Here is a 13,323-nt window from a genome sequence, read left to right as displayed (position 1 = left end):
CTCAGTCAATAATATGCTTAATTTAAAAAGCATTAGTAAATCTGCCTCTTGATTGGAAAGAAAACTCTCGTAGCTTAGTTCAACACAGTACCCATGGCTGTCACTTACATGTTGGCTTGAGGAAAACTGTGGCTTTACTTGCTTGCTAAAGCCTTTGGTCACTGTGCCTGCCCTTCATTGTACTGTCTCACGGTTGACGTAGCTCATTTATGAGCAGCTGAAAAAAGAGAAAATCAGTTTAATGGACACAGCACCAATACTGGCACAAACAAACAAACAAATCAAACTCAGAACTGTAAATTGGTGCCTTTCCATATCCAGCTCTACGATAACCATACTTCTTATCACTCTTATTATGTGGGACACTCTGAAAATAGCATCTCCTGTTTATTTCCACGGAAACTACAGCAGATACAAGGAGCACAATAACAGTATTTGACTATTTCTTGGCTAAAAAGCAGTATTTTCCAACACGGGCACTGCGATTAGCTGTGCATTTTCAACAGCAATGAACAGAAACGTCGCATTTGTCATAATCTCCACAAGCTGGTCAGGCATTAACTAGACCAGCACTGAGGATGAAAAGCAGCTACACAGCACACAGATGCATCTTCCCATGCCTGAACCTGCTCAAGCCTTTACTCACAGCACAGCTGCTCTGCATCCTACCACAGGGAAATGTGCTACGTGAGAGAGGACAAGTCAGCTCCTGCCTTTGTACCACACAGACTGCGGTGCGTGATTACTATGTAGTCGTTGCGATTTGACCCTCTCAGACTTTGAATCATGGTTGGAAAAGACTTCTCTGACCACATATTTCAGCTGTCGGCCTATCTCCACCATGCCCACTAAGCATGTCTCTCAGTGCCATATCTACACGGCTCTTGAACACCTCCAGGGACGAGCCCACCACCTCTCTATGCAGTGCTCTATCACTCTTCCTGGAAACAACTTGAAACCTCTTGAAGGAATAACCTATAAAGACTCCTTCAGATTGGAACAAGCCACAAGATATGAGTAGAAACAAGAAAACGGCAGCGCATTGGGGAGGCTCTTCTTCCAAAGGGCTCCATCTGCTCCGCCCCGGCCCTGCCCTCTCTGCTGGGATCCCGCCCCACAGCGCCGCTGGGTGTCCGTCATGGCGGCCGCCGCTCAGCTGCTCCGCGGTGCCTCCCGCGCCCCGCCCGCCCTGTCCGCCGCGTCCCGCCGCTGGTTGGGCTCCGCTCCGCCTGGAGTCCCCGCGGTCCGAGGCGGCCGACGCTGGGCGCTGGCGGGGGCTCTGGGCGGGTTGGGGTTGGGGCTGGGGCTGTGGCGGCAGCGGGCCTCCATGGCGGCGGCTGAGGAGGAAGAAGAGGAGGAGATGAGACGGAGGTTCATGGCACCGCCGGTCAGCGGGCTGAGGGAGCTGCGGAGGAGGCGGCGGGAGCTGGGGAGCCGCATGGAGCTGCTCATCATGGAGACGCAGGCCGAGGTGTGCCGCGCACTGGCGGCGCTGGATCCAGGCGCATCCTTCGCCGTGGACACCTGGGAGAGGAAGGAAGGTGAGGTGGACGGGGGCGGCGGGGCGCGGGGTGAGCCCGGCCCTCGGTGACACGGTGCGGTGTTGGCAGGTGGAGGAGGGATCAGCTGCGTGCTGCAGGACGGAGAGGTCTTCGAGAAAGCGGGAGTGAATGTGTCCGTGGTGTTCGGGCAGCTGTCCGAGGAGGCGGCACGGCAGATGAGGAGTAGAGGGAAGGCCCTGAAAGCCAGCAAGGACGGTAAGGGGGCTGCGAATGGGGAGGGAGGGAAGGAGGGGGCTCAGGGGAGGTTCAGGTTGGATGTTAGGACAAATGTCTTCTCAGTAAGAGTGGTGAGTCATTGGCACAGGCTGCCAGGGAGGTGGTGGAGTCACCATCCCTGGTGGTGTTCAAGATGTGGCACTGAGGGATGTGGTTAGTGGGCATGGGTTGAAAGTTGGACTGGGTGATCTCTGAGAGGTCTTTTCCTACGTTAGGAAAAATGATACTATAATTATTCCTAAATGATAGGAATAATTCCTAAATGATCCTAAATGATACTATAATTATTCCCTTTTTTGCATTTCTAGGACAAATGCAGGAATAAGGCCTTTAAAGAGGCACTTAAAAATATTTGGACAAGAAGCAGATTTCACACAGAGTAATAATGGTTGTGAAATTCTCTTGTAGCTGAATGACAGCTTGAAAACTAAGGATAGATAGCAATGTTCCTTAAAGAGCAATAAATGAAGGTATTTGGAAAACTATAGATTTTCTTTCTGTGTATCATTTTACCCAGGAAAACTGCCCTTCTGTGCCATGGGTGTAAGCTCCGTGATCCATCCAAAGAATCCTCACGTTCCAACCATGCACTTCAACTACAGATACTTTGAAATTGAGGAAGCCGATGGTAAGAACTATAAGGTGGTATAGCACACTTGACGAGCACCACACTGTATGAAGGAATTGTGAACGCATGGCTAGGCTAAGAAGATAACAACCAGTGGAGTTCTCTTCCCAGCTGTGCCAAGAAGCTGCAGAGTAGCACCACTTTCTAGAGTTTAATAGAAGAAAGGTTCATGAAGGACTGATGAGCATTCTGATCAGGGTACATAGAACCTTGGTCTCCAAAGTTGGGAAGATGTGCTGTCAGGAACACGGCTCTCTACTTGCCTTAGGTCCTTCTTCCCTGAGTTTGTGAAACTTGCTGCTGTTGATGCAGGCTTCTGGGCTTGGTGGTCTAGAATGGGGAGCTCATTTGTGTGTTGTGATTGCACCTACACCCATCATTCAGATTGGAAGCTTTAGAGAGGCTTTGAATTATGTTGCCAGAGCATTTGGGATGATTTCTAACCAATTACTTCCCCTGGGTTTAATAATGTTTCCTTTCTTTGATATGCAATAATGTTTCTGGATTACTGAAGTATCCAAGAAGTTGCAGTTTTCTTGTTTTATATAACCAGCAGAGGTAACAGTGACAGTAGCATTGGGCAGCCCTTGTATAATAGGCTTGTTACTCTATCAAATGCTGTAGAGCGTCCAACAAGTGGTTTTCGCTGCCTTGAAATTAGTTCCATATTTCCCTGGTTATTGCATTGCCTTGACCTCAAATTTTTCATGGCTTGTTAAGGCTATAATGGAGTAATTGTTTTATTTTGTACCATACAATAGTTTTCTTGGTGAACCACCAGCAGTGTATTTCTGTTTGGAAGGTGGGCTTTTTGGTTTGTGCTTGTTCCCTTTTAATGTTGTTGCTTGCCTCTCTCCTATAGGAACTAAACAGTGGTGGTTTGGTGGTGGAACAGACCTCACTCCGACTTACTTGAATGAAGAAGATGCTGTACATTTCCACAAGACTCTGAAAGAAGTTTGTGACAAGCACGATCTGAAGCTGTATCCCAAGTATAAGAAATGGTATGTGAGAGAGATACTCCGACTCCAAAACTTTGTGAGAACAGAAAGCAGCATTAGAAATTGCCAATTAAGTGTATTCTAGGAACAGCAGGTTCTCTTCTGCCTTCTGGGAAGCATCAGTAGACCCTAATGAAAGTCAGCAGATACACGCTCTGGGACAAAGTGTAGTCTGAAGCAGTCTCTTATTTACAGAAGCCTGAGTGAGCTGACAGCTGGGATCCTACATCTGTAAATTGGATACAAAAATAAGCTGACTCTACAAGATTTTGTAAGCCACAGACCTCATTAGGCATCTTAACTGTTCTTTTTACCCTCTGCTGTCAAACTAGGATGAGATTTTTGCCTTTGTGGGCTTTGGACTTGCACTTATCCTGCTTACACTGAACTGCATTCAACATGTCTTTCATTATTATTTATTTATATGCAATGCAGGGAAAGGAGCTTCTCCTTAATATAGAGGCCTTGTGATTTTGATGAAGCTGTAGTTTTGTTCCCAGTGACACATTCACATAGTGTTTAACAGCGTATTCTCTAAAGATGTGAACTCTGAATGTTCTTCTTGAGCTGAGAGATGTAGTTGGTGGGATCCTTCCCTCCTGCTCAGTGTGGGGGCTTGCTGCTCTGTCTCTGATAATCCTATCTGCTGCAAGCTATGCTATCCAGAAAGGACCGTTAGCCTTTTGTCATCTACCAGGTCTTGCCTGAGGACTGGAGATAACGTGGGTGTTGTAGCTTGGGTGTGAACCACTTAGTCCAGGAGCACATCTTTAAATTTTAAGATTACAGTCTGTCTGATGAATTTTTTACGTGCTGGTTCAGAATGCCTACCCTAATGGTCATGCTGTTTGCAGGACAAGGAGGCAAGCAATGCCGGCAGCTGGAGATAGAGAGATGGAGGTCTGTTCTTAGTCTGAGGGCAGCTCAAAGGAAGACGTTTGTCCATTGTGTCCAGTGGACAAAAGCAGTTTTCCCGATCCCAGCATGAGCGTTTGTTGTAAGCAGCAGCTGTGTAGGGCGTTCTCATTGCTGGAGGGCTGTGAATCTCCTCTGTGCTTCTACTAATTTGTATTGCCTTTTTTTTCATCTTTTCTCAACCAGAAAAGGTCTTGTTATGTTTATCACATTACCTTACTGATCCAGCTTTAAAACTTTGGTCAGGTTGTGGTTTTGACTCAGCCTTTTTTCCAAACTCTGCTATAAAACAAAAAAGCTGATCATCTCAGTGAATGAAAAAAAACAGGTTATCTGTCTTCCTGTCTCTCCTTCTATGGTTGTGCCACTGTATTGCTCATTAACAGTGACTATGGATGGACACATGTATGGTGTGCTAGTCCTAAAGGATGACAGGATTTCCTTCTTGTGGTTGGGTTCTGCTTCCCTTCCATTTCTGCCCTAGGTGAAGACTTGCAGGACATGGTTGCCTAAGCAAACAACTGCAAGTTGGGCGTGGATACAGTGAATCGCATACCTACACACTCCCAGTAAATACAGAATAGATTAATTTCCTCCTTGTTATGAGTTGCACATATTCTTTCATGAACTTGACGGTGAGCTGTGAATGGCCAGTGCTAGAATGACTCCATCTTCCAAACTTAAACTGTTATAAAGTCTTCTTCCAAGGAAGGCTGCCTCACTCTTTTTTCCCCCTCCTTCTCTGTAAGTGACAGTGGCTTTTTTATCCAGTCTTGAGTTGCTGATTTATTTTATTTTAGTTTTAGTTTTGATGCAGAAAATCAATTTTTTTTCCCACAATAATAGCAAAAAGAATAGAAAGATTATTTCTAAGTTCATAGATTTATTTCACATTTGTCTGAAAGCTGTACAAATAGCCTGGAATCTGTATATATTTCAGGGAATGAAATCTAGAAAGATCTCCTACGGTGAGCTTTTGAAATCAGGTATCCCTGCTCCTTGTAGGTAGAGAAGGTGGATTAGGTGAATGTTAGGTGACTACATGTGAAAACATGCCACTGTTATAAGTTCAGTGGCCACAGCTTTGCGATGCCCATTGAATCAGAGCTTTCAGTGCATGGGGCTGTACAGTACTGCTTGTAACAATCAGTGAAACAGTGAGGCACCTGGCACTGTAAGAACTGGCTTCTCATCAATATTTCATTAGTGCTGTCCTGTGCCGGGTAGCAGTTAAGGGAGTATTTTTTGTGGGTCTTATTAATAACTGTCTGCTTGCCCATCTAGGTGTGATGACTACTTCTATATCAAGCACCGTGATGAACGAAGAGGGATTGGAGGTATATTCTTTGATGACGTGGACTCTCCTTCCAAGGAGGAAGCATTCCAGTTTGTACAGAGCTGTGCCAAAGCTGTTGTGCCTTCTTACGTTCCCATTGTGAAGAAGCACTGCCATGACTCCTATACACCAGAGGAGAAACTGTGGCAGCAGCTTCGGAGAGGACGGTGAGTATCAAGGTGCAAAAGAATACACAGGAGGTGGATGAGAGTGGATAGAATAAGGTGAGCTAGTTCTTCATGGTCACGGGGCTCATGTCCTCAAGTGCGTTTGATATCCTGTCACGGTGTGGGGTTAAGTTTGCTCAAACACTTCAGAGTTGCAACATCTCTGTGTACAGAACAATTTTCAGTATTCAATGCTGGCTTGCTGGGCAGGATGCAGAAAAGGTACTAGCACACCCTCATCCTGTTCCTCTCACTCTCCTGTGTTGCAACAGCATAAACAACCCATACAAAATGCCACTGTTTCTCAGATTCCTTTAAAAAAAGACAAAGAGAAGCAGCTGCATTTTGTAACAAGCAAAGGGGTGCATGTGTGCACAGTGCCCTGAATTCCACCTTTTGCAGACCAGTGATATGCCCTGTCACGTGAGGAGCATAAGGGTAAGGGAATCGTGCTTACTATTCAGTAATGAAGCTAAACCCCAGTAGGGCACTGAATTACTGTACCCAAGGGTGCTTTCAGTTTCTTCCATACTTAACTCTGACATTTTTCTTTCACTGAAATGAGTACGCCATGAACCCTTTGCAAAGGAACAAAGATACAGAGGGCTTCTGTTTTTCTGTGGTGGCAAAAAGTCACTGGAACTTTAAAGACTTCAGAGGATGTGTATTACAATAAAGGACTATTAATCCTGCAAAAGCTTAAGTTCCATACTGACACTCAGTATGGTTGAAAATCTGTTTTTGTTTGTTCTGCTGTCTGAAGAAAGCACAATCAACTTCTGCTAATAAACATGTTTTTCTGCTGTATCTTTGCTCCCTGTAGGTACGTGGAGTTCAACTTGGTTTATGACAGAGGCACAAAGTTTGGCCTGCTAACACCAGGATCGAGAATTGAAAGCATTCTTATGTCTCTTCCATTGACTGCAAGGTAAGGGAATAGTTGTATGGAGTTACAGGTAGCCACTGTTTTTACCAGCATGCTTTATAGGATTAAATCAATGATCTGTTTCGGTGTCTAGTTTCTTTTAACACTGGTTGGTTCATGCCTGATACAAGAAGTGGCCAAATATATGCAGGTCTTTTCCGCTATGCTCACTCATTCACCAGTAACATATGATTTAGATGCTTTCCTTAATGCCTGCTTAGTGCCTCTTGATAGATATCCCCTGCTTCCTATTTGAGTGAACATCTGGCAGTCTTGACAAGCCTGTGGCAAGGAGCTTTACAGTTTAACTCTATGTTGTTTGAGAAGGTGCCTCTCTGTTTTCTACTTGCAGCTTTGTTTGACTCCTCAGGTTTTCTTCTCATTTGTTTTCACTGTAGCAGCTCTTATTTCATAGACTCCTAATGTTAATTGCCTACTTTCCAAGCAATAAGTGCCCCTCTTTTATGTCTTTGTACATTAGCTGCTCCACACTTTTCATCACACTTGCCACTTTTCTCTAGGCAGTTTTCTTTGTCCTTTCTGAGCTGAGGATAAGGATCAGACAACAGAGGCTGTATATCTGAGATGCAGGTGTGCTGCTGACTCATACAGTGGCAGAAGGATGTTTTTGGTCATTATTATTAACCTTAATATGCTGCTTGCTGGTTTTGAGTTGGCTTTTTCATAGAACTGTTATGCCACAGTCTTATCTGGGCAGTTAACTCAGTCTCTCAATGTGTGGGTATTTTCTCTCTGTGCACTAATTTAGAACAATATCAAATTGCACCTAGCAATGTTCAGTTATTCAATGTTCAGCCTGTAGGTTTGCATCCTTAGGAGAGGCAACTGCAGGCAGCAGGGCAGTCTCAATGTGTCTCCCCTTTCTCTGCAGGTGGGAATACATGAACACACCTCCAGAGAGCTCAAAGGAAGCTAAAATGCTAGAGGTTCTCCGCAATCCCAAAGACTGGGTGCACTGACGTGGATGGTGAAGGTGGATTGCTTATACTGAGCCATTAGAGAAGAGGAGGAAAGCCTGCAAGCCAGCTCCTCTGAACTGCTGCTGCACGGCGTCTTACTAGAGCTATTTATACTCCTACCTGGTGCCTTAATGATGATGCTGTAGACTTGTTGTAACTTGCAAATATGTGACCTCTTTCTTTTTAAGAGAGATCGGCTGATGTTGTCGTCCCTTGTTGATGTTGCCTTGTGAAGGACTGGTGATACCCTCCCAGGGCTCGTGTGCATGCTTATCAAATTCAACTGATTTGTGTGTGGTTGGAAATGTTAAAACTACTGTGAAGCGTTTCCCCAGTGGAATTAAAGCACTATCTGTGCCTGCGTGGCACTGCTTACTTGAGAATAATGTTGAGATGTTCTAGAAATGCTTTTTTTTAAAGAATAAAGTGAATATTTGGTATGATTTTTAAATCTTTATAGCTGTTTAAATGACCCTTTGAAAAAGACAGGTAAAACCGTGTTTCATCCAGAGGAGGGAAGCAGTGGAAACCAGGACCCACACTTAGTTGTGCCTGCTGGCTGCAATAGTTGGCTGTATGCTTTAAAGTGAAGCTCTTAAGTGCTGCCCTCCCTAGTTCTGTCTCATCTGTCATCACCCACACCAACAGCAGCTCTGTCCATTCCTTGTCAGGAAGGGCTGGGTTGGTCAGGAAGCTGCTGGGTGTGGCCCTGGGTTTCCTGCACAGACCTGGCTGCTCTGATTGCACTTTCTGCCTGCACTGTGAACCTGGACTGAGTGCATCCTCAGTAACTTGTAGCTCAAGTGGGGGGAAGTGTTAGTCTGCCCAAGGTGAGGAAGGCTCCACGTGGATCAGGATGGGCTGCACAGAGGTGTTGAGGGCAGTTATATGTGCCTAACCAAGACCAAAGGCTGCTTCGTTCACAACTGTGTAGTTGTGGCACTGAGTAGTGGGCGCAGTAGTGATGGACTGTCACCTGTTCTAAGCGGTGTTATGATTCCTTCAAAGAGAAAAGCTGAAAGCTGCTCTGCTGGGAAAAAAAAGAGCGCTCTCCCCGTCGGGGAATCGAACCCCGGTCTCCCGCGTGACAGGCGGGGATACTCACCACTATACTAACGAGGAGTGGTTACCGCAGCCGCTCCCGCCGGCACATCCTATGACGTCAGCGGTTCGGAGCCGTGAGGTGGCGCGATGGTTCCGTGCGGTTCTGACCCTAAACTGCCCCAGCTGGTTGTCCCGGCCATGCGGGGCTGGAGGCCGCTCTCACATCTCAGCCAGCGCGGATCCGCTGCTTTTTCTCTCCCTTCTGCAAAACACGTGGCGCAGGGAGCATGTAAACTCCTCCGTAGGGAAACGTTATAAGGTGTGCTGCGGTTCTTCCTCGGTAATCAATGAAATCCAACAAAAACATCCTCAGCATCAAAACACAACTGGCCCGTACGGGGATCGAACCCGCGACCTTGGCGTTATTAGCACCACGCTCTAACCAACTGAGCTAACCGGCCACTACGGTAAGACGTCTCATTGTGTCCCCAGCTCAGCGACCCTTCCCAGGTCCCGTGATAGAGAATGCAAAATGTCTCAGTACCTGATTTTGGCAGCTCTGGCTGCTGTGCGCGGCATAAAGCGCAGCGCAGTCCCTTCACAACTGCTCGTGGGGCACTACAGGGCACGGCCAAAACGTAAAGCCGCCTCCCCGTCGGGGAATCGAACCCCGGTCTCCCGCGTGACAGGCGGGGATACTCACCACTATACTAACGAGGAACTGGGCGCACTCAGCGCTGCCCTACCGCCTGCAATGAAGATCCCGCAGCAGCAGCCCGGTGTGTGGGGGGATCCTGCGTGAAAAACTTCTTCCTAAGACCCAACCTAAACCTCCCCTGTGGCTGGGACACTCCAGACCTGCTGGAGAGGAGCTCTGCTGACAGGGACCTGGGCGTCCTGGTGGACGACAGACTGACCATGAGCCAGCAGTGTGCCCTTGTAGCCAAAAAAGCCAATGGCATACTGGGGTGTATTAAAAAGAGCGTGTCCAGCAGGTCGAAGGAGGTGATCCTCCCCCTCTACTCTGCCCTGGTGAGGCCTCATCTGGAATATTGTGTCCAGTTCTGGGCTCCCCAGGACAAAAAAGACAGGGATCTCTTGGAAAGAGTCCAGCGGAGGGCCACTAAGATGGTGAAGGGCCTGGAGCATCTCCCCTATGAGGAGAGACTTAGGGAACTGGGTCTGTTTAGCCTTGAAAAAAGAAGGCTGAGAAAGGACTTGATCCAGGTTTATAAATACCTGAGGTGTGGGAGCCACAGTGGTGAGTCTGGTCTCTTTTCAGTAGTGTGTGGGGACAGGACTAGGGGTAATGGGATGAAAGTACAGCATAGGAAGTTCCGTACAAATGTGCCCAAGAACTTCTTTACAGTGAGGGTGACGGAGCACTGGAACAGGCTGCCCAGGGAGGTGGTGGAGTCTCCTCTGGAGATATTCAAGACCCGACTGGACGCCTATCTGTGTGACGTGGTGTAGGGAGCCTGCTTTGGCAGGGGGGTTGGACTCGATGATCTCTAGAGGTCCCTTCCAACCCCTACAATTCTGTGATTCTGTGAAGACCGGGAAAGGCAGATCTTAAGCCGGTCTTTCAGTGAAGATATTTGCCCGCAGGTTTTAGCACACCGTCAGCGTGAAGCGGAAGGGTTTAAGCCACGAAATACCGGTCAGGAAAGGCAGCAGGTTCCAGAGCTCCGGCAGCTCGAGCAGCCCGTGACCCCGCACGTCACAATCTCCTCAGGCGTCTCACAAGCGGCCGAACAGCAGCCGTCCCACAAGGCGCACCGCCAGTTCTCTCCTCGTTAGTATAGTGGTGAGTATCCCCGCCTGTCACGCGGGAGACCGGGGTTCGATTCCCCGACGGGGAGACAGCGTTGTTATTTTACGCCCCGCTCCCCTTTTGATCCCCGCGGTGCTGGAGGCAGATGGCGGCACAGCGCCACAGCGTGTGCGGCGGTGGCGCCGGGCACAAAGGGGCCGTGATCGTATAGTGGTCAGTACTCTGCGTTGTGGCCGCAGCAACCTCGGTTCGAATCCGAGTCACGGCAGGAAAAATTGGATTTTTTTCCTTTTGTTGTTTTTTTTTTTCCCTTCCTTTCTGTGTGTTATTTTTATATATATTTTCGTGGCTGGGACGAGCTGCACGGTACTTTGGGCTGGCTGGGCGGGACGCCTGACAGGATAACACGAAAGCAGGAAGGAAAAAAAAACACAAACAAAAGTTGAAACCGCAGTGGCCCGTACGGGGATCGAACCCGCGACCTTGGCGTTATTAGCACCACGCTCTAACCAACTGAGCTAACCGGCCGGCCGCATGGCCTCGCCCCACGCCTCCATCCGCCGGCCGCCCTCAGTTCCCGCTGCCCGGTGCTCACACCGCGCGTTCCAATGGCTGCCGCTGGTGTGGCCGCCTGAGGGATGCGGGCAGCGGGGAAAGGGCCGGGGCTCATAAGGATGGACGGAGCAAAGGCTGGATAGAGGAGGTTCACCGAGGAAACGCGAAAGGCCGGATGGAGCAAAGGCCGGATGGAGGAGGCACAGCACGGCGCGGAGCCGCGCTCAAGGGCGGGAGGCCAAAATGGCGCAGTGTGCGGTAGTCGTGGCCGAGTGGTTAAGGCGATGGACTAGAAATCCATTGGGGTCCCCCCGCGCAGGTTCGAATCCTGCCGACTACGGAGCTGTTATTTTTCCACCCATCGCCGCCTTTCCTCACGCACCGCTCGGTATCTTTATTTATTTATTTATTTACCTCATCTCTCCTACAAACGTTTTCCCTCCGCCGTGTGAGCATTACGGCCGGCTCACCCCGAAATTCAGCTCGAACACAGCGATGTTTCCCCTATCGCCGTGCCCGCCCCGCGCTCCCCTCCCCCACAGCCGCCCCGCGGCCCATTTGGGCGGGGCGCGGCCCACACGGTGGCGGCCTCCCCGGCGCCGTGGCTTAGCTGGTTAAAGCGCCTGTCTAGTAAACAGGAGATCCTGGGTTCGAATCCCAGCGGTGCCTGTGGCCGCAGCGATTTTTGTTGCCGAAGATACCGGCTGACGGCCGCCGCCTGTTGTGCACCCGCAGAGCGGCTGAGGTGCCCACCCGGGGCTCAGCCCTTTGGTGCCCCTCACCTTCTACCAGCGTGCCGATGTTTTGTATTCATAAAAAAAAAACTCCGACAAGGTTCCAAAACACAACTGGCCCGTACGGGGATCGAACCCGCGACCTTGGCGTTATTAGCACCACGCTCTAACCAACTGAGCTAACCGGCCACCTCTCTTACCTCCTTCAACGCCTCCCCCGATCCCGCTCCCCATCTCGGCTCCCGGCCGCTCCTCCATCCCCGCCGCGGTCCCTCGGGCGGCCGGGCCGCACCTCGCCCACCACAGCAACAAAAGCGCCGGCAGAACGCGTTTCCTCGGCGAAGCCTCCTCCTGCCCCACCGTGCGAAATGGCCTCTCCGCAACCCCTCGCCCTTGGGGTTCGGTTGTGCCGTCCCCGCCCTCGGCTGCTTTCCGCCCGTCCTCCGTGTGGGCGCGATCTCGCGGCCCCACAAGGGGAAAAAAAGAAACAAAAAAAACCCAAACACAAAACAGTTGTCAGGAGTGGGATTCGAACCCACGCCTCCAGGGGAGACTGCGACCTGAACGCAGCGCCTTAGACCGCTCGGCCATCCTGACTTGCTGATTGCAGCTTCCAGCCGGCCAACCTCGGCCCTGCCCGACCACAGCGCCTCGTCGCTCCGGTTCCTTCTGCCCTGCGGACAGGTGGGCAAAGGTTTGTGTTAGAGCCTTATTGCAGGCACTCCGAGGGTAGGAGCTCAGGTATGCGATACAGGGAGAAGCAATAACCCAAGTTCTACTCATGTAAACTTCCAGCTCAAAACAGTTTTGGAAAGTCCACAGTCTTCCTGTTTTGTTGAACTGAATGTATGTTCTGCTATTCAAAGGCCCCAGCAGGGCAGGGAACTCCCAGGAGCTATGCTGAGCCTCACGTAAATGAATAATCAATTGGAAAGCAGAATATACTGTAGTTACAATGAAGGTATATTTGCCTAGAAATAGCAGTCAGCTGCACATATTGCTTCTGATATGAAACATGGGATTTGAAAATCATCTCCAACTGAATAACTAAAAAGCAACACTTAAAGAGTAAATCTGTGTTGAATAAATCCATGTTGTGAGAGGTAGCAGGATAAGGTTTTTACACAGAGGGTGGTGACGCACTGGAACAGGTTGCCCAAGGAGGCTGTGGATGCCCCATCCCTGGAGGCATTCAAGGCCAGGCTGGATGTGGCTCTGGGCAGCCTGGTCTGCTGGTTGGTGACCCTGCACATAGCAGGGGGTTGGAAATACATGATCACTGTGGTCCTTTTCAGCCCAGGCCATTCTATGATTCTAAGGTTTGCACTGAAAAACCTTACTCTATTTAATACTTAGAATAATGAAATAATCAGAAATTCAGGATGCTTTCTCTGATGTTTCTGTTCCCCTACATCATTTTGTTACTGGCACATTCCAAAGCTGCTTTCATCTTCCCTTACCACTATCCTCAAAATGGCTTTTTTTT

The 13,323-nt window shown here is 49.2% G+C and overlaps 2 protein-coding genes, 1 long non-coding RNA gene and 10 other non-coding genes across 15 annotated transcripts in view; 6 read left to right on the top strand and 7 right to left on the bottom strand.

Annotated features, from left to right (window-relative positions):
* ST3GAL6 (ST3 beta-galactoside alpha-2,3-sialyltransferase 6) overlaps positions 1–1,068 on the bottom strand; it is a 68,579-nt gene extending 67,511 nt beyond the window's left edge. The window contains exon 1 of one of the 3 annotated variants that reach the window (XM_085525639.1): positions 109–1,068. The gene's annotated coding sequence lies outside the window, so the exon portion shown is untranslated. The remainder of the gene's footprint in view (positions 1–108) is intronic. The other 2 variants (XM_085525606.1, XM_085525611.1) reach the window with 2 other exon arrangements.
* A 48-nt stretch (positions 1,069–1,116) lies between these two features.
* Positions 1,117–8,181, top strand: CPOX (coproporphyrinogen oxidase). The gene is made up of 7 exons (XM_015876576.3): positions 1,117–1,541; positions 1,611–1,757; positions 2,296–2,406; positions 3,269–3,410; positions 5,607–5,825; positions 6,649–6,753; positions 7,643–8,181. Exons 1-7 carry the CDS (start codon positions 1,139–1,141, stop codon positions 7,728–7,730), a joined length of 1,215 nt encoding a protein of 404 aa, XP_015732062.2. The 5' UTR covers positions 1,117–1,138; the 3' UTR covers positions 7,731–8,181.
* Positions 8,182–8,780: 599 nt separating this feature from the next.
* Positions 8,781–8,852, bottom strand: TRNAD-GUC (transfer RNA aspartic acid (anticodon GUC)). Its single transcript has one exon. It is a non-coding gene; the product is annotated as a tRNA-Asp (tRNA).
* Positions 8,853–9,112: 260 nt separating this feature from the next.
* LOC146762535 (uncharacterized) lies at positions 9,113–10,834 on the top strand. Its single transcript, XR_014938192.1, has 2 exons — positions 9,113–9,241; positions 10,383–10,834. It is a non-coding gene; the product is annotated as an uncharacterized LOC146762535 (long non-coding RNA).
* On the bottom strand, positions 9,162–9,235 carry TRNAI-AAU (transfer RNA isoleucine (anticodon AAU)). Its single transcript has one exon. It is a non-coding gene; the product is annotated as a tRNA-Ile (tRNA).
* TRNAD-GUC (transfer RNA aspartic acid (anticodon GUC)) lies at positions 9,423–9,494 on the bottom strand. The gene has a single exon. It is a non-coding gene; the product is annotated as a tRNA-Asp (tRNA).
* On the top strand, positions 10,565–10,636 carry TRNAD-GUC (transfer RNA aspartic acid (anticodon GUC)). Its single transcript has one exon. It is a non-coding gene; the product is annotated as a tRNA-Asp (tRNA).
* On the top strand, positions 10,745–10,816 carry TRNAH-GUG (transfer RNA histidin (anticodon GUG)). The gene has a single exon. It is a non-coding gene; the product is annotated as a tRNA-His (tRNA).
* Positions 10,835–11,002: 168 nt separating the features above from the next.
* On the bottom strand, positions 11,003–11,076 carry TRNAI-AAU (transfer RNA isoleucine (anticodon AAU)). Its single transcript has one exon. It is a non-coding gene; the product is annotated as a tRNA-Ile (tRNA).
* Positions 11,077–11,361: 285 nt separating this feature from the next.
* TRNAS-AGA (transfer RNA serine (anticodon AGA)) lies at positions 11,362–11,443 on the top strand. The gene has a single exon. It is a non-coding gene; the product is annotated as a tRNA-Ser (tRNA).
* A 255-nt stretch (positions 11,444–11,698) lies between these two features.
* TRNAT-AGU (transfer RNA threonine (anticodon AGU)) lies at positions 11,699–11,772 on the top strand. Its single transcript has one exon. It is a non-coding gene; the product is annotated as a tRNA-Thr (tRNA).
* Positions 11,773–11,952: 180 nt separating this feature from the next.
* On the bottom strand, positions 11,953–12,026 carry TRNAI-AAU (transfer RNA isoleucine (anticodon AAU)). The gene has a single exon. It is a non-coding gene; the product is annotated as a tRNA-Ile (tRNA).
* A 325-nt stretch (positions 12,027–12,351) lies between these two features.
* On the bottom strand, positions 12,352–12,434 carry TRNAL-CAG (transfer RNA leucine (anticodon CAG)). Its single transcript has one exon. It is a non-coding gene; the product is annotated as a tRNA-Leu (tRNA).
* Between the last annotated feature and the right edge of the window lie 889 nt (positions 12,435–13,323).

The sequence above is a fragment of the Coturnix japonica genome, chromosome 1 (genome assembly GCF_054131305.1).
Source record: "Coturnix japonica strain WE chromosome 1, WE-NBRP24, whole genome shotgun sequence".
In the NCBI taxonomy this organism is placed as follows: Eukaryota; Metazoa; Chordata; class Aves; order Galliformes; family Phasianidae; genus Coturnix; species Coturnix japonica.
Note: the sequence above shows the minus strand (reverse complement) of the source record. Positions and strands in the feature narration are given on the sequence as shown.